This window comes from Heteronotia binoei, chromosome 2 (assembly GCF_032191835.1).
Source record: "Heteronotia binoei isolate CCM8104 ecotype False Entrance Well chromosome 2, APGP_CSIRO_Hbin_v1, whole genome shotgun sequence".
Classification (NCBI taxonomy): domain Eukaryota; kingdom Metazoa; phylum Chordata; class Lepidosauria; order Squamata; family Gekkonidae; genus Heteronotia; species Heteronotia binoei.
Genome location: NC_083224.1, coordinates 23,684,716 through 23,712,241, shown reverse-complemented (window position 1 = coordinate 23,712,241; position 27,526 = coordinate 23,684,716). Strand labels below are relative to the sequence as shown.

General features: G+C 43.2%; 1 protein-coding gene across 3 annotated transcripts in view; it reads left to right on the top strand.

Moving 5' to 3' along the window:
* Window positions 1-27,526, top strand: part of OSBPL2 (oxysterol binding protein like 2) — a 124,642-nt gene that overhangs the window by 25,292 nt on the left and 71,824 nt on the right. For 2 of the 3 annotated variants that reach the window (XM_060230685.1, XM_060230684.1), the window contains exon 3: window positions 1,512-1,656. In XM_060230685.1, coding sequence (XP_060086668.1) covers window positions 1,620-1,656 — 37 coding nt within the window. In that variant the 5' untranslated portion in view covers window positions 1,512-1,619. Of the gene's footprint in view, window positions 1-1,511; window positions 1,657-26,874; window positions 26,991-27,526 lie in introns of those variants that run through there. The other variant, XM_060230683.1, reaches the window with a different exon arrangement.

Sequence of the window (27,526 nt, the reverse complement as noted above, 5' to 3'; positions counted from 1 at the left end):
GGAGACTGGCAGTGGCTTTTCAGGATCTCAAGCAGAAATCTTTCACGTCACCAGCTGTCTGGTTCTTTTAACTGGAGATGCCATGGACTGAACTTAGGACCTTCTGTATCCCAAACAGCAGCTCTTCCACTGAGCCACAGCCCTTCTGCAGGATGGGGGAGGCCTAAGCCCCCTCTCTTCAAGTCTGCACTTCATAGTCCTGGTGTGAGGCAGGGTGGTATAAAAATGGGCAAGATAGAAAAAAATTGGATCAGAGCTGCCGGTGAGTGGGCAGTTATAGATGAAGCAGGAGAGAAGGTTTTTATACCCTGCTTTTCTCTGCCTTAAGAAGTCTCAGAGCGTATTACAATTATATTCCTTTCCTCTCCCCACAGCAGGCACCTTGTGAGGTATGTGGGGCTGAGAGAGTTCAGACAGAACTGTGAGTGGCCCAAGGTCACCCATCAGGCTTCATGCAGAGAAGGAGTGGGGAATTATACCCGGTTCTCCAGGTTATAGTCTGCTGTTGTTTGCTACTACATCATGCTGGCTCTCTGGGAAGTGCTGAACATGCCTATCCATCCAACATGGGGATATCCCGAAATGTCACCTCTAGTTAGGTGCTTAAGATGATATTGGTCGAGGAAGCTTGCATGAAGGCTTAACATCAGCATTGAAGCTCTTTTGCAAGTGATGCTGATAATTAAAATTGGATTAAAAATAAGTTGGAAATTTGCAGATAATGCACGCACCCTTTTACCAGTTATAAAGTAAGAACTATAGCGCGGAATGTGTTTCATAATTTGGGATAGTTGCTGAAAAGCCTTTATAAAAACATGGGAGCGGCAGCTAAAGGAACATAACACGCAAAGGGAAGTTCAAAGAAATTCCTCTGCTTTGACAGGCCAGTAGTCTGCTCAAGTTGCCTGATTCCTCCTTTTGGAAGATACCGTATGAAATGCAGATGGACTTGGCATGTCCCGGATGAATATTGGCTTCCTTTCAGGATGACAGACAAGAGGGTGTGTGAAACTCCTGGCATCGGTTCAAGAAACCGCATTATGTTAAGGGTATGGATTTAGTCAGTCGTAGCTTTTTTAAGACCTGCTGAACGATGTTGCATTCTGAGAGCCTGCAGAGTACTCTAGGAAGAGATTTTGAAGGATGGGATTGGGATTTCCAAACTGCTTTCCTCCCCCCAACAACAGTCCATTAAACATCAGCCCTCTGTGGATTATATTCAAGCTCCTCTCTGGAGCCACCAGTGCAACCAATTTCATTGTGTATGTTTGTAAACTTTTGTCTTATTGTGATTCTCATATTATCTGCAAGCACAAAGTATCTTAAAACTGAAAGAGCAGTCACAGTGCATCTCTAAAACGGTTTAGTATGCGATTTATTTCCTCCTCTTTTTGATGATGTGAAATGTCATTGTATGCCTAGTATTCGTTTGTGAGGAACACAGAATGTGGGTCTTTAAATTAGTGCCCCAGGCATATAAATGAGAAACATTTTTTTCTCTCTCCAAACAGATCACTTGGGGAAAATATTTTTATGAAAAAGGACTACCACATCAAGAGCAGCTATGCATTAGAGGAAAGTAACCTGCTTGGGCAGAGAAACAAACTACTACTTAAAGGATGAATAGTGAAGAGGAATTCTATGATGCCGTTACAGGTGAGTAAGGAAATGTGTAAAAGCAGACTTTGTGGAAAACCCAGAAGGATGCATTTCTGCCATAGCCAGTAAGCTGTGATATTTTATGTATGTGAAAATGTTTTTGCACGTGGGAATGCCTTCTGTTTTTGAGCAGACTAGGAGGTGGTATCAGGATCAGAGTTTCTTCAGTGCTTTGTGGCCCTTGTGAAGTTTGTTTGTCTCAGTTTGAACACAATTCATTTCACACAACTCATTTCCTGCTCAAAAAGCACTTCTGCATATGGCAAAGTGCGTCGTGACATTTGTATGCATGCCTATTTTACCGTATGGAAGTAGGAGGCTCTGAGATTGGGAGCGGCTTCCTAACGTGCATGCTCCCTTCATGTATGCGGAGACATAGATGCATGTGCATTTGCTGTGGAGAATAGACCATGTTCCATTGGTGTGTAAAATAAATAGGTTGTATTGCTTCTTATTCCCGTTACGTAGAATTTCATAATCCAAACAACAGGACAAAGAAATTTGCGCAAGCGAAATCCCACATTAAGCTCTTTTTACGATGTGCTTTATGTGTTTGCTTAAAAATTAAAAGGCTGATACTCTCACTTTTTTCTGCTAGCTTGTTCCAAAACATCTGGGCCACCAGAGAGCAGTCTTTGCTGCTGTTGTATCAGCCATTGATCTCGCTAGTCTGTTAGCCAAAGGGCCCTTACCCTTTGAATGGGGTTCAGATTCTTGAATAATACTGCGCTCTTAATAATGAGTCTCTACCAAGTAACTATAATAAGGCATGCCATTCTGCCTTAGTCTGGCAGTACCCCTACCAAAACGCTCCTTAGCATTGTGACATATGGCATTTAGTTGTGAGATTATGCAAAGACTACTGGTGGTAGCCCTCTTACACTGTTTCTGAAGATGAACAGAAATTCCCTGCAGGCATAAATTACAACAAAAAATGCTCAAATTATTTGACACTCCCCCCCCCCCCCGGGCCAGTTTTTCTTTCTTTCTATGAAAGCAGAACTGGATCATATTGGCGGCTGCATAACTGAGTCGGGTGGGGACTCATAGAAGTAACTCTCATGTTAATGTAAGAGGGTTTAAGGTATTATGATAAAGGTAAAGGGAAGGGAAGAACTGGAAAAACAGGTAGCTGTGATTTCCAGAACTAAGTGGAAATGCCGGCAAGGTATGGAATTGAGCAATTAGGAACTTGCTGTCGAATAATCCTTATTTGTTTATTCTCGTCAGGAGGAATGACCTTGGATTGCATGCTTACCACTAGAGAAAGTCTAAGGCGGTTGGTTTGGTGGATTAGAAACAGATTGGTTGCTGCTACCAGAAAATTGCTTTTGTAAATAAAAGTATATGTGTAAAAAGTTCCTATATACTATGCCTATACTGTAATCTATTTAAGATAGTTCCAGAGAATAGCTGTGTTAGTCTACAATAGGTGAGCAAGATTTGAGTAGTGCTTTAGAGATCAACAAGGTTTTTGAACTTTCAAGAGTCGAAGTTCACTTTGTCAATAACATACCTGATGAAGGGAGCTTTGATTCTTGAATACTCAGAACCCCTCCCCCCACCCAAAAAAACCCCCTTCCTGGTCTGAGGGCTTTTTTTGTAGCAGGAACTCCTTTGCCTATTGCCAGTTTGGTGTAGTGGTTAAGTGAGTGGACTCTTACCTGGGAGAACTGGGTTTGATTCCCCACTCCTCCACTCCTACCTGCTGGAATGGTCTTGGGTCAGCCATAGCTCTGGCAGAGGTTGTCCTTGAAAGGGCAGCTGCTGTGAGAGCCCTCTCAGCCCCACCCACCTCACAGGGTGTCTGTTGTGGGGGAGGAAGGTCAAGGAGATTGTGAGCCACTCTGAGACTCTTCGGAGTGGGGGGTGGGATATAAATCCAATGTCTTCATCTACCTCACAGGGTGTCTGTTGTGGGGGGGGGGAGGTAAAGGAGATTGTAGGCTGTTCTGAGACTCTGTCGTTGAAAGGGCAGCTGCTGTGAGAGCCCTCTCCAGCCCCACCCACCTCACAGGGTGTCTGTTGTTGGGGAGGAAGGGAAAGGATATTGTAGGCCGCTCTCTGTCCTTGAAAGGGCAGCTGCTGTGAGAGCCCTCTCAGCCCCACTCACCTCACAGGGTTTCTGTTGTGGGGGAGGAAGATAAAGGGGCCACACACCCCTGATGTAGCCTTCATTCTAGAGCTTACAGTAGGCCCTGTAAGCTCCAGGAGGATTGGCTACATCATGGGTGTGTGGCCTAATAGGCAAAGGAGTTCCTGTTACAAAAACAGCCCTGCTGGTCTGTAAGGTGCTGCTGGATTTAAATCTAGCTGCACCTTTGTTTACGTATCATGACTGTTTCTGGAAACATCAGCATCTGAATTAGGGTTGCCAAGTTCCCCGTGGCCTCTGGTGGGGGACTTTTTCATGTGTGCTATGATGATGATATTGGATTTATATCCCGCCCTCCACTCCGAATCTCAGAGTCTCAGAGCAGCTCACAATCTCCTTTATCTTCCTCCCCCACAACAGACACCTTGTGAGGTGGATGGGGCTGAGTGAGCTCTTATAGCAGCTGCCCTTTCAAGGACAACCTCTGCCAAAGCTATGGCTGATCCAAGGCCATTCCAGCAAGTTCAAGTGGAGGAGTGGGGAATCAAACCCGGTTCTCCCAGATAAGAGTCCACACACTGAACCACTTCACCAAACTGGCCTGGGGCGCGATGATGTCACTCGTAAGTGACATCGTCGTGCCGGTGACGTTGTGTGCCGGCTGCTCTAGAACCATAGAGTTTTCCCGGAAGCTCCTAGAGAGGCCGGTGTGTGATGTTGCCGGCATGATGACGTCACTTATGAGTGACGTCATCAAGCTGGCAATGTCAGGAGGGGATCCTTCTGCCAGCCCACTGTGGGCTGGTGGGTTGGGGACCTCCAAAGCAGAAGAAATCCCACCCCTCCCGGAAGCTTGGCAGCCCTAGTCTGACTATATATGCCAGTTATTTCACCGGGAGGAAATGACCAGGTCTGTGGTTGGAGGTTGGCACCAGAATGTGGACTAAGAATGGTCTTCTAGTTGTAGGATCCAAACAGTTATCAGACATTCAAAACTCACCAGGAGAGCTATGGATTGGCTTTGCAGTAGGTAGTCACAGACATTCAGCGCCTCTTGAACCTTGAAGGGGCACTGTCATGAATCCAAGCCTGGGTCCCCCGGGTCACCACTCCTGCAAGCAAGCAGCACCCTGGGCAGTGGGTCCTTGAGGTTGAATGCACACAAGCAAACAGACCTTTGTAAAAACGTTTAAAGGTTTATTGAATGGACTTTAAAACCCCCAAGGTATCACTATGCAACGTAGTCTCTGCCGTTTAGTAGCAAGAAAACAACAAAGCTAACTTTCTGTCTAATAAAGTAGGAGTCCAGTAGCACCTTTAAGACCAACAAAGTTTTATTTAGAATGTAAGCTTTCGTGTGCAGGCACGCTTCTTTAGACGAGGAATCGGGTACAGTGAGCAGAGCTATATATAGCTCGTAGGCAGTGGTTTAGAATGCAAAATGGCACAAATTTAAAATCCAGTGACAGAATAGCAATATTAACAAATTGAGCAAACCTTTGATCTGGGTGGCATGAGCGTGAGAAACTAATAAAACAGTAACGTCAAAACGTGAGAATGTCTGCTAATCCCTCTATTGTTTATAAGCTTGGGCCAAAATACTGGTATTAGGCAGCACACCTTGGAATACTAGAATACAAGCAGGAGGCTTTAGCGTTCTCTGCGCCCCTGTCCATCGTAACGTAGCATAACATAGTCAGAGCAACAGCTGGGGCAAATCTGAAAGTTAGCATGACTTCTCTCTTGCCTTCGGCCGTCTAGCATTGGTTGGTCTCCCAAATCCAATCAGAGAGCTCTCTTGATGGAACCCTCCAGAGAGTCCAGAAGATGATGACATCCACTCCTGCTTCCCCCCTCCCATCCAGTTACACAACTGAACACAGGTTCTTATGATTAGCCAATTACCACATTCTTGAGTCTGGCCTTGAGAAAGAAAAGGATAGTGTCAGCAGGAAGGCCCACTTATGTAAGGCAGAGCAGGTGTGCTAATATTCACGTTGTCCTTTGAAGGGAATTGGCTCTCCCAGGAGGTTTGTATGGTCTATGTTTGTGGGGCTTGCAAAAGCCATTTATAGGGAACACATTCCCTATAAATTGCAAAGGCCATTTAAAGGGAACACATTCCTTTTAAGTGGCTTTGTCAGCCATGTCGCGTCATGGATCAAACGAAAATTAAACATGGAGGTTTGTGGTCTGGGTGTTCGTAAACCCCATGAACCTTGACCCTCCATGGACCGCCATTTTTCTGGACCTTCTCCATCCCTACTGGTCATTGTTGTTCTCAATTTATAAGACTGGTACTTGGCAGATTGTCCAAGATTGCACAATGGCGAGAGTGGGACTTTAACCCACGCCCAGTTGCAGCTCCACTTTCACAAGATCATGCTGTTCCGTAGCCCGCTTCGGTGGGGTAGGGCGGGATATAAATCGAAATAAATAAATAAATAAATAAATAAATAATGTAAGAGCCCTGCTGGATCAGATCATCTAGTCCCAGTTAGTCCATCTAGTTCACCATCCTGTCTCACCCAACAGTACTGTGCAGAGGCTAGGGCTTTCCCCTGATGTTGCCTCCTAGGTTTACTGCCTCTGAATATGAAAGTTCCCTTTAGTTATCATGGGTAGTAGCCACTGATGAACCTCTCCTCCATGAATGTGTCCATTGCCTTTTAAAATACAACTGTGCTTGTAGCCATCACTGCATCCAGGAGCAGCAAATTCCACATTTATTTGCTTGTTTGATAAAATATTCCCTTTTGTGGGTCCTAACTCTACTGCTCGTTAACTTCACTGGGTACCTGAGTTCTAGAATTATAGGAGAGGTCTATCCAATTTCTCTGCCCATGCATAATTTTATAAAAATCTGTGATGTCCCCCCACCCATTGTCTTTTTTTTCTAAAATGAAAAATCCATAATCCCTTCTCTCTTAGTGCTTTTTTTATTCTTGAAGATGCCATTTATCCAACAAAATTCAATGACCTAGAGGCTCAGCTTCAAATAAACTCCGATGGTTAAATAATTATTGTGCAAGCAGTTGGTTATAGAGACTTCCAAGCACACCTGCAAATTTCTTTAGAACAAATCCTCTTAAAGGATTGTCAGATGTGTCATTATATATCTAGGTGCACGTTGCAGCAACAGATAAAATTACCTGTAGAATGTTACAAGAGAACTAGGTCGTAAGGGATTTGGAAAGTGCCATTTTGCTGGCTTGGGAGCTGCCAACATTCCTTATGGCTGCTTTTGTGAAGTCATCTTGAAATGGGATTATGCACAGAAATACGTTACATAAGCAGAAAATTTATGAAAGCTGAAAAACCTGTTTAAAAAAAAAATCTCGTCAATGTCTTTGGATTGTGAGGGTTAAAATCCAGAATTCTGTATTCACGCATTCTCAAATGCTCAATCTAAAAATAGGGAGAGAGGGAGCAAGAACATGCATTCTGCCTGCATGTTTTGTTTTTTTTTAAAAATGGGGCTGTCACAGTTTAAATTTCATTAATTTTGTTGCTGTTTATTAGGTGGCTTCTTTGTCCAAGATTATAGTGCCTGCACAGCCCTTAGTCTTCAGGAGGAGGTTTGGGATCTTTTTTTTTCCCTTTAGGAGGTGGCAGACAGCATTGATACCCCAAGTCTTTGTGTGTGTTAATGTATTCTAAAAAGTCACGGTGTGGTTAGAGTTTGAGTCAGGGCTGGGTTAACAAATAGGCCAAGTAGGCACTGACCTATGGGCCCCCAAGCCTTTAGGGGCCCCAGGCCGGTTTGCCTCTCTCTGCCTCTCCCCCACAGCTTTGTCAGAGGGGCTTTTGAGAAGGTGCCTGCCGGAGATCTTAGGAGATAATTTGCGGGGGGGGGGGGGGGGGCTGAGGTTTTAATTGCCTAGGGGCCTCTGCAGGGTTTAATCCAGCACTGGTTTGAGTATTCAGCATATCCCTCTGATGTCCCATGTATACTTGCTTCTGGTAATTTTTTAGACTGAACATGTTTTATTTATTTTATTTCATTTACATTAGACTTTTATCCCGCCCTCTCCGCAAGCGGACTCAGGGCGGCTTACAACAGTCGTTTACACGATTTAAAACAAGTCAATAAAATCTATAAAACATTAATACAATTAAAATTTAAAAACTATTCCACGGTGCTGTACCATTACTATGTTGGCGGTTCTGCTTTTCAGACGGTTGGTCACCAGGAACTCTAGCTTATGTCAGGTGGCAGCTCTCTCTCAGTTTAAGCATCAAAGGCCTGTCGAAACAATTCGGCCTTACAGGCCCTGCGGAATGTAGGAAGGTCCCGCAGGGCCCTTATGGCCTCCGGGAGAGCATTCCATAACTCTGGTACTGCCACCGAGAAGGCCCTGGCTCGTGTCAAACGCAACCTGGCCTCCTTTGGTCCAGGGGTGGACAGCAGATTTTTTGTCCCTGAATGCAGTGCTCTCTGGGGGATATATGGGGAAAGGCAGGCCCGCAGATAAACAGGTCCCTGTACTGTAGTAACCATGAGTTAAGAGTGGTTTAGCTTGGAGGAACGTTGACTGAGGGGTGACATGATAGAGGTTCACAAGATTATGCACGGGGTAGAGAAGGAAGAGAAAGAAATACTTTTCTCCCTTTCTCACAATACGAGAATTCATGGACATTCAATGAAATTGCTGAGCAGTCGAGTTAGAACTGTTAAAAGGAATTCTCACAATACGAGAATTCATGGACATTCAATGAAATTGCTGAGCAGTCGAGTTAGAACTGTTCTTCACTCAAAGAGTGATTAACACATGAAATTCACTGCCACAGGAGGTGGCGGCGGCTACAAGTATAGACAGCTTCAAGAGGGGAATGGATGAGCATATGGAGCAGAGGTCCATCAGTGGCTATTAGCTATAGCATATTGTGGGAACTCTCTGTATGGGCCACTGATGCTCTGTATTCTTGGTGCTTGGGGGGTACAGTGGGAGGGCTTCTGGCCCCACTGGTGGACCTCTTGATGGCACTTGGTTTTTTTGACCACTGTGTGACACAGTGTTGGACTGGATGGGCTATTGGCCTGATGCAACATGGCTTCTCTTATGTTCTTATGTTGCTGTCATAACTTCAGGCACATATGTTTAGATATGTGCTATGTCTGGATACGTATTTGAGAGATACTTGGGGAATCAGCTGAATTAGGGCTGTGTTGAATGTTCATGTGCAATAATTTGCAATGTAAAAAGGTGCTATCATGAATTCAAAATGTTTCATACCTTTGTTTTTGTTTCTCTGTTTGCTGTTCTTCCTGGTATTAGGTTTAGTTGCACTTAAAAAAAAAAAAAGACGGTCCTAAACCTCCTCCTGACTACATGATCCTAGTTAATTGGGGATCACCTGACCAGGATGATGAAATTGCCGTTCAGTTCTAGTTATGTGTGGGGCTATATCACTGTGGGATGGCATTGACTTGAATAGAGGCACAAGGAAAAAGCTTGACTGCCTCATGCCAGGGCAACTGGGCAAACTCTCCCACACCAGTGCAAGATGTCAAGACTGGTATTGGAACTGTCAGTCTTGTGCAGGAAGACAAATGGACTGACTAAGAAGGTTAGCATACAGAAGGAAGGAATAAATGATGAATTTATCATTTATTCCATTTCCAGGTGCAGGTGCTTAAGTACCTTTGCTGCTTTGTTTTCAGTAGCATGCACATCTCCACTTGCATTTTGAGAATGAATATTTGGATGCGCATCCCATGGAAGCACTGCAGTAACTCCACAGCTAGAAAGCATCTGCGCTCAGTCCACCTCTGATCTGATTTAAGCTGTTACTACTCTAGGGATCTACTGTCTGGTGACAAATGGAGTGTTGCAGCATATGAATTGGAGTTATATTATGCCCACCTACCAAGATAGAGTTTGAAATTGTGTTCTGAACATGCCTGAACTTGCATTCCAGTGGATAGATAGCACACTGTGGTGGTTTTCCTCTTTCCTATCTATCCCCCTATGGAAATATAATTTGAATTGGTATTTTAGCCCGAAGTGTAGAATTGTACCGTGGATGCTTATTCCTGTTTTCACTTCAGGATCCTAATTTTCAGTGGATTTATTGCATTGTATACAGAATGGTAGATTTGCAGATAACATACCAATCAGGTCAAGTAGTTAGCCAAAGCCTCATTTTCCTTAACCAGTAAAAAGGAATTTGCAACTGCCATGAGCGGACGCACACACATGCACAAACACACATATACTTGTTTATTTGTTGATGCATACCTATTTGTAAGATGATTGCATTTTTGGTTAGTGTTATAACCTACTTGTCATATATGTTAAAGTAGTTTTCACAGTGTCCTAATAGTGGATAATGACTGAGGGGTGGTCTATATTTTTGGAATATACTTCAGCTGACTTCGCCTATGTGTTAAAATGAGTTTAATGCAGCAGCAAGGGTCTGAAAGTTGGCTTGAAGAATCGCCATCTGCGGAGTCACTGTCTTTTGAGATGGTAACTGATAAGCTTTCAGGGTGCTGATGTTATTTTAGCTGTGGAACTACCAATGTGTATCCTTGAAGTGGTGACCCTGTAAAGACTTCCCTGATCTGCCAACTCTGTGGGTGAAGTGTATTTTGAACCTGTAGCATTGCTGTGGTTCTTATCTTTATAAAATTGTTTGATGATGAGCTGGCTCCATTCTTATGTCCTTAGTTGTTAATACAGAGTAGGCAAAATGCAGATCCCCTAGAAGTTGACGGTCTTGTTTCAGCGATGGGGAGGGGTGCATCATGGAGCGAGAGGCAGTCCAAAGGAGGAAGATCCAGAGATAATGTGAATGAATGTAAATAGCTGCAGCCACAGTCGCTTAAGTTTCACTTCAGTTGTGGCTGAGGTGGCTGCAACTTTTCAAGTTGTCCGCTCTTGTGCTTAAATTTTGTTAAACACACACACACACAGAGAAATGACCAAAGGGAAAGTGCCAAGGGCTTCCGGGATTGGAACATGGTGAGCTGACCTGTCTCTCACAGAGGGGCAGTACGAGTTCTTTGTTTTGGACATAAAAGGCATTTTAATGCCTGCTGTCTACCTGTTTCCAGTAAAGGAACTTGTCTAGGACATGCTTGTTATCTCGAGGGGAGAGACTTTGGCTGACGAGAGACCCCAGGAGGGGATTTTTTTTGGATTTGAAGAACCCCCGATGAGAGATTGCATCCCATCGTCTACAAAGAATCTCTGGAGTCATTGAATTGACTTAAACTCATCAAGGTTCCAGCCTTCTATAGACTATAATAATTTCTGAAGGAAAACTGGACGGTATGAGCAAGATTAGACAGCGCTAAGGTAAAAGATTCTTATCTATCACTCCGGGAGCAAATTAAGACTGTTTAAAGAAAAGTGCTAAGATCTAGAACTATTTGTCAAAGTAAGAAATTAAGGAGAAGTGGAAGGGGGTAAAGGTGGAATTTTGGAGCTAAGAGAAAGCAGTAAAGTGCAGAAAAATACTTGCTGCTTGGAATTTTTGTGGCTTTGAAAAAAAACCCCAGCCATAACAAAGCTGCAGACTCTCATGACGAAGCAGGAAGTGACGACTCCTTCACGTATCGTGAGATTTACAGTCATAGAGAACAGGACTTCATTGCCAGAGAGTCAGGAAGCAAGTGGCAAAAGAAGAGGAACCTCCAAACATCCGGGTATATTCCAGAACCAGGACCCATAGAGAATCATCGGGGGCCATTATAGAAAGGCCAAAGTTTTATTAAAAATAAACTGGATTTGGACTATAAAAACGTTTAAAACCAACACAAATCATCCTCAAATGGCGAAACAGTTTGGACTATATATTTGGAAATAAAGACTAAGCCCTAGGGGGGAAAGGAAAACTTTTAAAAACAGAGGCTTGAAAACATCGCGGCCGCCATTTGGGGGGATTTAAGAACTTTAAAAATTAATATCTGTAGCTAGGAGGCTCCTAGAACGGGGATTTTGGCCTTGCTGGAAAGGGCAGGCTCCAATCTATTGAATGCAACCATTGGATTGTGGATTGCTGAGACCAACTAAGATCCCATTATAAGCAATGGGCAGACAGTAATGTCTGATCAGAAGCTGGGATCTGGAGTTACACGTTTAAGAGCAGCCTCAGTGGGAAAAGGGAAAATGTCTAAACAAGTCCAAGAACAATTGGATGCTATGGAAACAAGATTATTATGAAGGAATTAATAACGGGCAGTGAAAAGAAATTAACTAAAGAAATAACCAAAGAAATCAACTCTAGTGCTGAAGAAGTAAAGAAAGAATTTAAGAAGGAGATTGAGGAACTTAAAAAAGAGTCTCAAGCAACAGCAAAAAAACCCTGAAGAGATTGAAGTTAAAATAAAAGACCAAGATGCTACTATCAAGAAATTGCAGGATAAAGCAATATTGCAAGACTGTAAATTGATGGAGAATATGATTCGTCTAAGGGGAGTGCCAGAGGCTGACCCAGAGGATTGAAGAAGAATATGGCTACAATTTTGGCTGAATTTCTGGAAGAAGACCCAGTTGAGGTGGGGAACGTATGTGTGACTATATATATAGGGTCAACTCAGAATTTGCCAAAAAGCGCAAGCTACCCAGGGACGTGGTAGTGAAATTTACTACAAGGGATGTGGTGGGAAGGATCTTAACCAAGCAGTTTAGTAGTCCAATGGTTGTGGAGGAAAGCAGAGTGAGAATCATGAAGGAATTGCTGAGAAAGGTCATCAGTGACAGAAAGCAATTCAAGAAACTGACTGACAAGCTAAGAGAGAAGGGCATAAGATATAGATGGATTTTACCTGAAGGTCTCAGCTTTGAGTATAATAGACTGAGAAAACAATAGTGGACACTCAAGGCATGAATGAATTTTTGGTGGACAATAAAGATTTTGAGGGTACAGAATAATTGTAAAAACCATTATGGATTACAAATTAATCTCTTGGAATGTAAATGGATTTAACTCACCTCAAAAAAGAAAGGCAATTTTTTATTGGATTAAAAAGCAGAAATGTAATATAATTTGTCTACAAGAAGTACATATTAAGCAATTGGATTACAAATTTTTATGGAACAAAGCTTTGGGAGAAGAATTTTTCTCGCTAGCAAAAGATAAAAAAAAAGGAGTGGTTTTTTTATATTAAAAAAGAACTGGAGCCGAAATTGGTTTTTAAAGACAATGAAGGTAGATATATTGCGGTGGAGGTGTTTATTAATGAGAAAAACACATTGTTGCTGGGACTATATGCCCCTAATGGGGCTAAAGATGCTTTTTTCAAAGACATTTTGCAGCAACTTGACCAAATGACTTATGAGCATGTAATGTTAATGGGAGACTTTAATGGAACTATTAAGAACTCTTTGGACAGATCTGGAAATAAAAAGAATAAAGATGGCAAGTTGCCAAAGTCTTTTTTTTTTAATTAGTAAAACAAGAAAGTTTGGAAGATATTTGGAGAGAGTTCAGTCCTAAGGTATGAGATTATACTTTTTTCTCAGCAAGGCATGACACTTTCTCGAGAATTGATATGATATGGTCTACGAAGGACCTGGGACTTATTACTAATAAAATAGAGATTCTTCCGAAAATAGGTGCAGATCACAATCCATTACAAATAGAAAGCTTCCCGAAGCAAGATAGGACATTGTTGTGGTATTTGCTTTCAGCTGCAAGAACATTGTATGCACAAATGTGGAAGCAAGACAAAATACCTGATAAGTGGGACTGGGTCTTAAAGGTTCTTAACTGGAGTGAAATGGACAAACTTACTAGAATCTTAAAAGAATATAATTTGGAGAATTTTAAAGAAGATTAGAATAAATTTCAAAACTATGTGGAGATGCAATGGAAGGTGAAGAGACATTTAGTAGTTTTTGATAATATTAACTGAACTCTAAAAGAGAAAAAGGACTGATTACGGAGTACTGTTTTAGCAGCGAAATATAAGTAGCTGAATTTATATAGTAAGTTTGTGAGTTAAGATAAGATTAAGATTTGAATAATTTTTAGTGATGATTTAAGGACTATGAAATATATGTTTAATGTTTAACAAGTAATAATTGAATTTTTAAAAGTGCAAAGAAGAATAGATTATGGTTATCCGATTAAATCTGTAATATTGAGGATTAAGAAGTAAGTAATGAGTAAAAGAATAAGAACAGTAGTTATATTGGGGTTAAGATAAAGTTAAGTGAATAATAACTTTTAGTTAAGATTCTATATATGTGAATTTTTACTTTAAAAAGGGTTTTAATTTGTTTTGTATACCGGCGGAGGTCACAATTTGGAGGGTGGGAGAGGTAAGAAATTGTGTAATGTATTGATGAACTATATTTAGATTTTGATAGTAGAATACTTTTCAATATATTGCAAAAAAAATTGTTCACAAAAAAAAGGAAAGTGCCAAGTGGAAAAGTAATAATTGCTTATCAATACTCAGTGGAAGAGCTTCTGTTTTGCACGCAGAAGGTCCCAGGTTCAGTCCCTGTCATCTGCAGGTGAAAGGACCAGTCAGTAGGTGATAAGAAAGACCTCTGCCTGGAGACCCTGAAGTACACCATACAAAAGTGGCAACACAGTCTATAGCAGAAAACAACTGTGTACAAAACACCGTAAAAATATATGCAAAGTAATTATTATCATCTGTGTTTGTTTCCAATCATACCAAATACACAGTATATCAAAATGTTTCACAAAAGGAAAGGATCCACAGTATTTCAGGATCCAGAGAATGTCCAGTCCTTCTCCCTTCTTGTTCAATCCTGTGTGGTTTCCAAATTCCTTACAAATCCTGGCTCCAAAGGTGATGTTCCCTTACGTGTCCGGTAACTTGGATCACGTTTCGCATACAATGCTTCCTCAAAGAGCCAATCTACTCAATTTTTCTTTTTGACGTCAACTAAGACCACTTGATCAAATTTTCAATAGGCACTAGTGTAGTGAATGTGGATGTAGAGGCTGCCTTCAGTTAGACTGGCTAGTAGCACCTGATAGGTCAGGGGTGGGGAACGTCAGGCCCGAGGGCAATTTGTGGCCCTCAAGATCACTTGGTCTGGCCCTCAGGGATTGCTGGGCCAAGTTGAGCCACATGGTGGCCTCCCTGGGGCCTGGCTGGCTGGTGAGGATCGTGGGGCCCAGCCGCACTGTGCAGCAGCCTTTGTGGGACCCGGCTGGCCAGTAGGGATTTCAGGGCCCAGCCATGCTGCATGGCAGCCTCCCTGGGGCCTAGCTGGCCAGCCAGGATCACTGTGGGGCCTGGAAAGGTCTCTGTCACAGTTCAAGTAAGTTTCCCCTTCATTTCTTTATTTCCCTTTCATTCTATTTCTTCCCCACATTCCTTTCCCCCTTTATTTTCCTTTATTACCCTTTCTTTCCCCATTTTATTTCACTTTATTTCCATTTCTTCTCCCTATTTTCCCCTTTCTTCCCCCACATTTATTTTCCTTGATTCCCCCCATTTCTTTATTTCCCTTTGTCTCCCTTTCTTCCTCATTTCATTTCCTTTTCTTCCCCTTTCTTCCTCCATTTCTTTATTCTCTTTTCTTCCTATTTCTTTATTTCTTTCTCTTTCTTCCGCCCATTATTTTTCTTTATTACCCTTTCTTCCCTCCATTTCATTTCCCTTTCTTTCCCCCATTTCTTTATTTCCGTTCCTTCCTTCCTCTCTCTTGCTCTCTGTGGAGCATGAGTGGTAGACATTTGGAAGGACTGCTGCTGGGGTATATGGGTGCTTTTAAAGGTCACAGGGAGCAGCTGCAGTTTCCACATGAAGGGAGGGGTGGGAGCCAGCTAGCACTAGTTCAATTTGCACTTGATTATCCCAGATTGTGTGGCCTAATATGCTAATGAGTGTGTGACCTAATATGCTAATATTAGGGGATGTGGTCTAATATGCTAATGAGTTCCTGCTGGACTTTTTCTACAAAAAAGCGCCCTGGACCTAGGCATTTGCCTAGGGTGGCAGGCCGGGGGGGGGGGGGGTGAGCCAAATTAGGCTCTCCCCACATGGCGTCAAATAGAAAAACAATTATTTGCATTAATTTTGCTGACCTGAATCATTCTCTGTTGGTGGAGCACTGTTTATTAAGTTGATAGTTTTGTATGGCCCGCAAATGATGTTATAAATATCCAAATCGCCCTTAGTAGAAAAAAGGTTCCCCACTCCTGTGATAGGTCTATCTTCCATGAATCTGTCCAATCCCCTTTTAGAATTGTCTACACCTGTGGCCATCACTGCATTCTCTCAGTGAATTCCACATTTCAATCACTCACTGTGTAAAGAAGCAGAATTTAAGACTAACAAAATTCTGTTCAGGGTATAAACTTTCATGCATGGACACGCTTCTTCAGATATGGTATTTCCTTTTTTTCCATCTTATATCGAATGCCCATGAGTTTCGTTGGATTGCCCCCAAGTTCTGGCATTTTGGAAGAGGGAGAAAAACGTCTCCTTGTCAACTCTCTCCACCCCATGCATAATTTTATAAACCTCTATCATGTTTCCCCTGAGTCATCTCTTTTCCAGCTGATAAGTCCCAGACTCTTCAACCTTTCCTCATAGAGAGACGGTGCTCCAGCAGCTTAATCATCTTGGTTGCAGCTTTGTGTGCATTCTCGTTCTGTTTAATGTCATTTGATCTGAGCCCTGTGCAGAGGCCTGTCCTCTCTTTGACTCAGCCTGTGGGAGGGAGCATGGGCATGTGCATGCTACTCCCTCCCCACTCTGTGCAATTGTCAAGTTTCCTGGATGGTGTGAAACGCAAGAGGATGTGCTCACCTGCGTGGCCTGTCCTCAGGATCAGCACAGGGATGGAGGCATACCCGTGGACGTTTCTTCTGCACAGTTGCTGGCAGTGGTGTGAGCCTGCTGGTGCCTGCCCTCCTCTCTGCAAAGTGAGTCAGTGTATTGAAATTTCATCTGCACTGGGCTGTGATGTCTCCCAGATCTGATTGCCAGTCTGCACTGGCTCAGTTGCTTCCTCTAAAGCAGGGGTGTGAAATGTTGGGCCCGTAGGACAGAACTGGCCTTCCCAGGCTTTAATCAGGCCCAGGGCTCTTTTCTCCCTCCTCTTTCCCCTCCTGTTCTCATCCTTCGAAGCTCCAAGGCTGTTGAAGTTCCCAACACCTTCTGCCTTGTCTTTGCTGGCTGCCACAGGAAGCTCTTCTGGGCTTGCAAAGCTGCAAAGAAAATGCAGAATGGATTTTCCATTAAGGTCTCCATGCCCAGATAGATAATCTATCTGAGTCCAGAGACCTTAATGGAAAATTCATTCCACATTTTCCTTGCAACTTCGTGCTGCAATGTGTTTCAATGGAGTGGAGCTCAGTTTCACTTTCCAGCGTTCCTATGGCCAGCTGAAGCTGTTACTTCCTGGAGTTGTGTCCTTGCAGATAAAGGATTTATGCTTTAAGCTAGCTTGTCTCTGCTGAATCAACCTAAGTACTTGTGCCTAGTGAGTATTCTAACCTGGCAACCCAGGTTAGTACTTTTCTCCCTTTCTCACAATACAAGAATGTGTGGGCATTCAATAAAATTCCTGAGCAGTCGGGTTAGAACTGATAAAAGGAAGTACTTCTTCACCCAAAGGGTGATTAACATGTGGAATTCATTGCCACAGGAGATGGTGGCGGCTACAAGCATAGGCAGCTTCAAGAGGGGAATGGATAAGCCATTCTCTGTCTGGGGCAGTGATGCTCTGTATTCTTGGTTCTTGGGGGGGCACAGTGGAAGAGCTTCTAGCCCCACTGGTGGACTCTTGATGGCACTTGGGTTTTTTGGCCACTGTGTGGCACAGAGTGTTGGACTGGATGGGCTATTGGCCTGATCCAGCATTGCTTCTCATGTTCTTATGTTCTAACCCACAGCCAAAGGGATCACTGGTGAGGCGTTGCCAATCTGAATAGACCCGGGGAGGGGGAAAAGCTTGCAATGCCCAGCCATTTCATGTTTTCCTAGATTCAGAGTATTTTATATTTTTCGTTTCTGCTGCGATCCTTGTGCTTTTTCTTCCCTGCAGTCTATCTGTGGCCAACATACTCAACAGTACTTCTCACCTTTCAGTGGCTCTGCTAAATACATGCTTCTTTCTCTTGCCTTGTCCACTCATTTTTTTCATTCCCAAAAGCCAGTGAGTGGTAGATTAGCATGCTTAAAGAGAACAAAATCATAATCTGTATGAAAACTGATTTATTTCCTCCCCCTCCCCTATCTGTGGACACTACTAATAAGTCACCAGTGGTCTGACCTAGCCTCAGATCGCAAAGCATGGAGGCACACCATCCACCAGGCTGTCTCTTCCTTTGAGAATGCATGCCTAGCTGGTCTTGAGGACAAAAGGAGATTGAGGAAGAATCGCACTGCTACAGCATCAACCCCAAATCAGACTTTTCCCTGCAGCCACTGTGGCTGGACCTGCCTGTCCTGCATTGGTCTTGTCAGCCACCAGTGAGCCTGCAGCAGATGTGGATTACTGCACCTTTCTTAAATCTTTGTTCGCGAAGTCAAGCCGAAGAAGACTAATAAGTCACTAAACCGAATGTTACCAGGTTTCAGATTGCAAGGACAATTGCACTCTGTTCCTAACACTCAGCATTCCTAGAACTCTTCATGATATTCAAGATGCTTGGTTCTTGCTATTCAGCCCTATAAGACAGATCAGTATTATCTACACATTCCAGATAGAGGGTTCAAAGGGAGTGGCTTATCTAAAGCCACCTAGTGAGTTTCTGACAGAGACCATGTTCGAGTTTAAATTACTGCTGTTGTATTAAAACTTTTATAAATAAAAGAGGAGTGTGTGTGTGTAAATCCATGCCTGCCATAGATATGTAACCAAGGTCAATAATAAGGTTTCAGTGGAAGAGACCTGAATTGGGTTGGGTCTGTGACCCTGGGTGGGGAAGTGGCTAATCCCTCACGTCACTCCTTCCCACCATGTAAATCTCTTCCCCCTAACAGAATAAGGAAATGATTGCTGTGTATTTTTAGCAAAGAACTCATCCCTCCTACAACAGCAGCCCTCATCTCCTGGCTTTTGGGTAATGTAGGGCACAGATAGTCCCAAGTCCCATGACAGTTGCATAGGCATGCTTTGAATTTTGCCGCAAACACATGCAACATACCATATTTGAAGGTGGTGATCAGAGTTGATTCAATCCCTTGACCTGTTTGAACTTTATTGCACCTATGCTGGCTACCGGTTTGTTTCCAAGACCAAATCAAAGTGCTGGCATTGACCACTGAAGCCCTATATGGCTTGGGACAAGATTATTTTAAGGGCAGCCTTCTCCCATATGAATCTCAATGTTTGCTCTTTTGAGGCTCTGCTTTGGGTGCCCCGCTTGAAGGAGAGGGGCAACCTGAGAAAGGGCCTTCTCGGTTGCAGCACCAAAACTTTGGAACTCCCTCCGTAGGGCCATTAGTCCACCTGTATTATTGACATGCCAGTGGCTGAAGACTTCTGTTTAGCATACCCCCAATAACTGTTACTGGTCTCCTTCCTGGTTTTTGACATTATGTGTGTTTATATGTTTTTACTGACATACTTTATATATACTTTATTTTAAATGTTTTTCACGTTCACCATCTTGAATGGAAAGACAGCATAGAAATGTTTTAAATAATTAAAAAAAATGGTGAGCAAACTGTGAATCCCAATTTTGGTTTAGAGGACGAGTACAAAAAGGATAACGTGGAGCAAGTGAGGGAGATGGAGAAAGAGAGCAGTGCAAAGGTGCTCGTGGAATACCAAAGCACAGTTTGGAATTATGCACGACCTGAGCTTTTTCACTGACATTTCCTTCATCTGCATAAAAGTGTCAGGTACTCTTCTTTTCAGCCTCAGCTTTGTTGTTCAAGTACGCCAGGCTTCTCAGCATTTAAGGTGGCTTTTTGATTTATCCTCAGATGTACCCAAACCTTGGCTGTGTGCTCCATTGCCTGCATTCTGTCAGTGGAGGGAGGTCTCATTGCTCTGTTCGCATGAGAACACCTCTTGTGCATACTTGATCCTTGTGGAGGGTCATCATCTTTGCAGGGTGACAAGGCTTCCTGGAAGCAGCTGCAGGAGAATGGCATGCTGCTTTTTCTGGCATACCTAGGAAGCATCCTTTCTTGGTCAGTTATCTCCCTATTAACCAACAGATTAGAGCAGGGAGGCACGCAGAGTTGGTTGCTTATGAAATACATGTTGTGGTTGAGTTTCTAGGCGGAGGCAAGTTTCTTCCTTTTGAAGTCATTGACCTGAGAGGGTTGAAGCACCTTTGTGACTTGTTTGGAGCTGTTGCTCGGAACTGAAGGGAGTTCTTTTCTGATGGTTGATTTTCTTGCATGCATTTCCCAACAAGTCTTTCTTTTTTTAGTGGTTGTGACATGGGGCAGATGTGTTGCATGGTGTAGTCATGTTCAGTTTTCAGCTCAGGCTTAAATAGTATAGTTTCTTGCCCTAGGGCGGCTCATGATAGTCCTTGGACATGAAAGTCAAAGTCATAATTAGGATTTTTATGAATGTACCAGAGATGGGAAGAGTATTCTCCAGGTACAATGGAAGATGTGTGTGAATACAGAGCGCTCTCTCTCTCTCAAATCTAGTGTACAGTTTTTGAACTAGAGATGGGGCATACAGAGCAAAGGCAGATCATGGGCAGGAAGGGTTGTATTAATGCTTTGTTCTTGTGGATCTTTCTTACATAGCCAGGGAGATGCTATTCTCCACTTTGAGGTCAGACTCAGGGAACAATTCTTCTCCAGGCCAGTTTGGCCAGGGATCCTGGAGGGTTCCTCCCACCCCATCTTCTGGGTGGTGGAGCAGATGTCACTGGGTGTGTGGGGAGGAGGTATTTGTGAGTTTCCTGCATTGTTCAAGGGGTCAGACCAGATGACCCGGGAGGTCCCTTCCAACTCTGTGAGTCTATGACATTGTTACCCTTGTGCTTCACTCAGCTTTTCCACTCAGTTTCCCATGCTGCAGCACTTGCTTTCCCTGCCTCAGAGGGTGAAGCTTGTTGAGAACAGCCAGTTAAAATCGCTAGAAAGTGGGGCCTGTTGAGCTATTTGAGACTGTAGTGACAGTGAAAATCCAAGTCCCTGTTTAAGCCAGGATGACACATGACATTTAACCTTTTGGTGAGTTCTAATTCAGCACTTTCATGTTGGGTATTCCGTTTAAGTTTTGGTGTGTGTGGGTGGTTTTTTTTTTTGGTAGAACAATGACTTTTCAGGTCTATAATAGTGGGGTGGATCCAACCAGCTTTTCCACTCAGTCTTAGAGCTAGTTTGGTGTAGTGGTTAAGTGTGTGGACTCTTATCTGGATTCCCCACTCCTCCACTTGCACCTACTGGAATGGTCTTGGGGTCAGCCATAGCTCTTGCAGGGGTTGTTCATGAAAGGGCAGCTGCTGTGAGAGCCCTCTCAGCCCCACCCACCTCACAGGGTGTCTGTTGTGGGGGGAGGAAGATATAGGAGATTGTAAGCCGCTCTGAGTCTCTGATTCAGAGAGAAGGGCGGGGTATAAATCTGCAATTCTTCTCAACCAGTTCCCTTCCTTATGACAGCTCCTGCCTCTCTCTCTTTTTTTTGCCTGTGCAGCTCTGATAATTCCCCAGCATAATGTTTTTGTCTGGTCAAAGGAGATCCTTCCTCCCTTTTTAAATCAACAGCAGGTTGGATCTACTGCTGTTTCCAGGTGATTAAAATGTCCCCATCCCCCTCTGGTTTCTGAACGGTGTGGTTCCTTATGCCCAATTTGGGTTCATGGATTTCTATAGAGACTGACACGTTTGCCCAACGTGGTCAGTGAAGGGGCATTGTTGGAACATGATGACCATGTCCAAGTCATGTTCCTTCCATTTATCTTCCCTTGTATTGATTTTAGGTTTCCCTATTTGCTTTTTAAAATCTTTATACATGCTTCTGATCAGACCTTCTCTTCAACTGTCTGCCCTCCTAGCTGTGGCGGCCTGTGCTTCAAAACCTCTGTTGTAAGCTGAGTAGTAACTCTGGTTTTTTTCCTAAGGTATCCATGTGTCTTAGATTAACCTATTGACTTGAAACTGGAACTCCTCTTGTCACCTTGCAGTATAATGTTTCCCAGACTCCTGCTTTGACAAGTGCTGTCCTAAGGTGCAAAGTTCTGCTATTTGGCCTCAGCTTCTCATTTGGCCTCGCGGCACAGAGTACTAAAGCAGCAGTACTGTGATCTGAACTCTCTGCTCACGACCTGAGTTCGATTCTGGCGGAAGCTGGATTCAGGTAGCCGGCCCAAGGTTATACAATGTATGTATTGAATTCTTGCTGTTAGCCGCCCTGAGCCTGCTTCGGCGGGGAGGGCGGGATACAAATAAAATGTGATGATGATGATGATGATGACTCAGCCTTCCATCCGAGGCCAGTAAAATGAGTACCCAGCTTGCTGGAAGGAAAGTGTAAAAGACTGGGGAAGGCAATGGCAAACCACCCCGTAAAAAAAGTCTGCCTTGAAAACGTTGTGAAAGCAATGTCACCCTAGAGTCGGAAACGACTGGTGCTTGCACAGGGGACCTTTCCTCTCCTCTCATTTGGGAATAAAATGGAATCAAAGGAAGGCAAAGGACTTTATAAGGCAGAAGCTTATAAGTTATACTAATGTGCTCCGCCACCTATTTTTCTGCAAAACGACCCCTGGGTTTCAGACATGGTTTGGAGACTCAGATGGTCAGTGTCACCCTGGTGGACAGCTCTGTCAGGGGGAAGGACCCCCAAAAGTGTCTGTTCAATCATGGCTTCCCTTTGAGGACACCTTGTAGGACTGGGCCGAGAGGGCTTTTCCACCGGTCCTGGCCCTACTTGGAATGTAGATTTTTAAAAATACACTCTACTTGTGGCCTGACGTGCTGCAATCCCTTCTGCCATCTCAGCACCGATAATTTATTGCCACGTAATTCTGCTGCACACAAGTGGCTGGAGCTAGCTGAGAGTTGCTTCTGAACCAGCCATTCTTCTGTGTGGATTGCAGACGCGAGTAGAAGTGCTCTTTTCAGCTTTAATAATAATAATAATAATGATGATGATGATGATGATGATGATGATAATGATGATGATGATGATGATTTTTGTAGAACTTTATACTTGTAGAACTGACATTAGCCAGATCTAGTTGCTGTCATCCATGTTTTGCTTATTAGCAGAGTAAATTCTTGTAATGTGGGCAGTCTCGTGTGCTGTCCTTGAAGATTGTCCACAAGCTTCAGTTGGTCCAAAATCCCATAGCCTGTCTTGATAGAAATGGATAGGAGGGGAAAACATTTTACTTGTACTCTTACGTCATTCGTTACCAGTAGGTTTTAAAGTACTGGTTTTAATTTCTAAAGACCCTAAATGGTCTGAGACTCAGCGAGGAGGGGTTTATTTCTTCACATAAAATTTTGCCATTTCTAAACATTCATTGTTTAAATTCTATTCATTTTAAGAATTGGTAACAGTTTCAAAGTGGTACTTAATGGGTTTTTTTAAAAAAAATGTGAAAATAACAGCACAGATTATTTGCAAACATACATTAAGTGAAAAATCAGGTTATGAATTCATATGGCTGTGCAGGTCAGATCAATACCAAAGCTAGAATTCTTATTTATATCTGTCCTCTCACATGTCAGAAGGGATGCTGTGCTCACCAGTCTGACATGAAACTAATAAGTAATGCAGGTCACAGTGAAACTGAGACACCTCCGTGACCTCCATGAAAGAGAGTTCTGCTTAAATAGATGGGCAACTGTATCTGTAGCATTAACATACAGAGTGTGCTCGAATTCAACCCTTCCTAGTGCCTTTGTTTGTTTAATTTAAACCATATAAGGGAAATAAATATTAAGGTAAAGGTAGTCCCCTGTGCAAGCAACTCTGGGGTGACGTTGCATCACAATGTTTTCACGGCAGATTTTTTACGGGGTGGTTTGCCATTGCCTTCCCCAGTCATCTACACTTTCCCCCCAGCAAGCTGGGTACTCATTTCACCAACCTCGGAAGGATGGAAGGCTGAGTCAACCTTGAGCCAGCTACCTGAACCCAGCTTCTGCTGGGATCGAACTCAGGTCATGAGCAGAGAGTTTGGATTGCAGTACTGCAGCTTTACCACTCTGCACCACGGGGCTCTTAAATAAATATTAGCCAGATAAAAATAAAAGGATGCCATGGCCCTCAGTTTGCAAGACCTGAGCAAGGCTGTTAACAGTAGTACATTTTGGAAAACATTCAGTTCTTAGGATTGCCATAAATCAGGAGCAACTTGTTGGCAGTTAACACACACAATTCCTACATAAAACTTTGAATTTGAGTAAACCACATTTGAATTATTTTTTCCCTCTAAGCAAATATTTCAGCACAATAATTTATTGCTACTGGGACATAAAACACTGGATACTCTTGGAAATTGGTTAGCTGAATGTCAAAGTCAAAATAAATATGCTAGATCAGACTGTTGTTAGTTTAGGATGCTTGAAAATTTTCTGTTTCATATTTTCCCAGAAACCTCACATGCCACAGTGTGGTGTAGTGGTGAGAGTTTCAGAGCAGGATCTGGCATACCTGGGTTCAAATCCCCACTCTGGCATGGAAGCTTGTTGAGCCCAGTCACACACGCTCAGCTTAACCTGCCTTGCAGGGTTGTCGTGATGGCAAAGTGAAGGAGAGAGGAATGACATAAGCTGCTTTGGGTCCTCATTGGGGAGAAAGGCAAAGTGTAAATAAAGAAATTGCTGCTTTAGACCTGATACACCTGAGGAAACATCTGTTCCCGGGCAGACCACACCAGATCTGCACCAGGCCAGGTTGGTATACACTGACTAGACAAAAGCATTTTTGGCAATTGAGCTGATGTTGTGGAACTTCTTACCTTTGAAGGCTTAGATTGCTACCATTCTTCTTTCTTAAGAAATGCTCCCTCAGGGTTTTACTGGTGTCTTTGGTTTATGATATCTTAATCTGCTTTTAAAAAACCCGTATCTGGGGAAAGTGTGCAGGCACACAAAAGCTTTTACCCAGAATTAAACTTTGTTGATCTTAAGAGGTACCACTGGACTCAAACTTTGTTCTGCTGTTTCAGACCAACACAGCTACCACCACCTGAATCTAAAAAAAACAAACCAACCCTATTGCTTTTTTAGTCCAGTGGCTCTTGACCACTGGTTTTGCGTGACAGATGAAATTCTACTTTGTGTAAAATAGCTGGATATATGCTAATCATTGTGTGTCTGCGTGTGTGTATTCTGATTTCACACTGTATCTGATAGGGTTGGGTGGTCCCATCATACGGATGACATGAAAAAATGGAGGGGGCGGAATTTGTGTCCTAATTTTGCTTGCACTCAAGGCAGATCACAGCATAAATGATACATTTCAATCAAAATCTGACAACTAAACATCAGTATATACAAAACCCATTACAACATTAACTCAGAAATGCCTGCAAAAAGATTGCAGCATGGACTGTGTAAAAAAGTGTAGAATACCTTGTGTCAGGACAGTGGAGTGCGTTCAGATACTGTGTGTGTGTATCAGCTCTGTTAGCATAGATGTAGTGGTGATCTTGGCTAGATGATCTCAGAGAGAGTGTTTTTCTGTGCAGGTAATAGGGCTGAAAGAGCCCATGGCGCAGAGTGGTAAAGCTGCAGTACTGCAGTCAGAGCCCTCTGCTCCTGACCTGAGTTCGATCCCAGTGGAAGCTGATTCAGGTAGCCGGCTCCAGGTTGTCTCAGCCTTCCATCCTTCCAAGCTTGGTAAAATGAGTACCCAGCTTGCTGGGGGGAAAGTGTAGATGACTGGGGAAGGCAATGGCAAACCACCCCGTAAAAAGTCTGCCGAGAAAACGTTGTGAAAGCAACGTCACCCCAGAATTGAAAATGACTGGTGCTTGCACAGGGGACTACCTTTTAAAAAAAAAAATAGGGCTGAAATGCCTAAAATGGTTTTATAAACTTGCTTGGGTAAATGATTAGGGACTGTAGGTCTGTACAGCTGTGGGTAGCTTATTGTAAGTAGGATCCTAGTTATGTAATTTCTGCACCACTTAATGTGTCATGTGAACACTTATGCTCTCCTTCAGTTCTTTCTGGTGGTTCCAGAGTTCTAAAATCTTAATGCATTAGTTATTGAATGCCCCTTTTTGTGATTGTACTCACTACATGTAATCTGACCTGAGTCTCATGTGAGAAAATTGGTCTGTAATTACTGCAAATAAATAAATACCACCCCCCACCCTGTATGTGTTTGGTTGACATAATGGTTCCTATGTAGTTGTGAACCTGTGTAGTAGTTGTGAACAGATAAAAGGAAGTACTTCTTCACCCAAAGGGTGATTAACACATGGAACTCACTGCCACAGGAGGTGGCGGCTGCTGCAAACATAGACAGCTTCAAGAGGGGATTGGATAAACATATGGAGCAGAGGTCCCTCAGTGGCTATTAGCCACAGTGTATTGTTGGAGCTCTCTGTCTGGGGCAGTGATGCTCTGTATACTTGGTGCTTGGGGGGAGGGGCCACAGTGGGAGAGCTTCTGGTGTTCTGGCCCTACTGATGGACCTCCTGATGGCACCTGTTTTGTTTTTTTTGGGGGGGGGCCTCTGTGTGACACAGAGTGTTGGACTGGATGGGCCATTGGCCTGATCCAACATGGCTACTCTTATGTTCTCATGTTCTTTCAGAATCTCATCCAGTTAGTTTCCCTGTTTAGATACCAGGTGACCTGGGGGGGGGGGGGGCTATCCCTGTTTTCAACCAATAGGCAGCATTTTCCAACTGGTTTGCTGGACTGCATTTCTTCTTTACACAGGGAAGGCGGAAGTCTCTATCACTGACTTATTCATTTGCCTTGCATTCCAGGTATAGCGCATTGTAATTAGCAGGCTCTGCCTTTTCATTACGGAGCTTTTAAAAGTTGGTTGGCAAAAAAAATATTTGCCTCCAGTGGAGCATGACTGGAGACAAACATAACCTACGAAAGGAGTTTTCTCTCCCTGTGAGCTTCTGTATAGCTTCCTCCTCACTTGCTCTGTCGAGCTCCGGAGATTCCTGACAGCAAATCGAACGTTCATCAAAACCTCCTTTTGTGATGGCTATTACCTGGCGTTCGAGTTAATGACTACATAGAAAAGAGGGCGGACTCATTCCTTCAGTCCTCAGGCTCAGGAAGGACTTGCCCTCCTAGAATCTGAGCAGGTGGAGGCCAGTCAGTATAGAATGGCTTTACTTGGCAGGTTCGGGAAGAAGAAGACTTCTAAAAACAAATTTGCTAGTAAGTCACTTTTCCTTTCATTTTTTTTTAAATGATGAAATATACAAGAAGCAGCATAAATCCTTTCTTAATTTATATACCTTCCTGCAAGACAGAAAGTTCTGTTTGAGAAGTTTAGATATATCCTCCCTGTCAGGAGTACATCTCTTTATGACGTACGTGTGTGTGTGTCTTCAGCTGTGTGTGTCTTCAGCTGTTTCTCTTAACAGTACATGTTGCTGTTTCCTTCATAGGCCCATGTTATTCAATGAGAATTGTGGTAGTTCTTCAGCTTTTCTTGGATTTGAATGTTTAAAATGGCAAAGGAAACCCTTTATCAAACGCAGTGTCAGAATAATGCTGTTTATTTCAGCCATGTATCCTTGGCCTAAGATCTTCCTGATTTTCTCATTCTCTTGGGGTTTTCCCGCCCTCTTATCAAACAATTCCACGCAGTTCAGTATAGGATAGGAATTATGAATCAAGTGGGAAACTTTCTGGAACAATTTGTAGTATATGGATGTAGCTGAATATGCTGGGATTTTGGTATGAAAAAA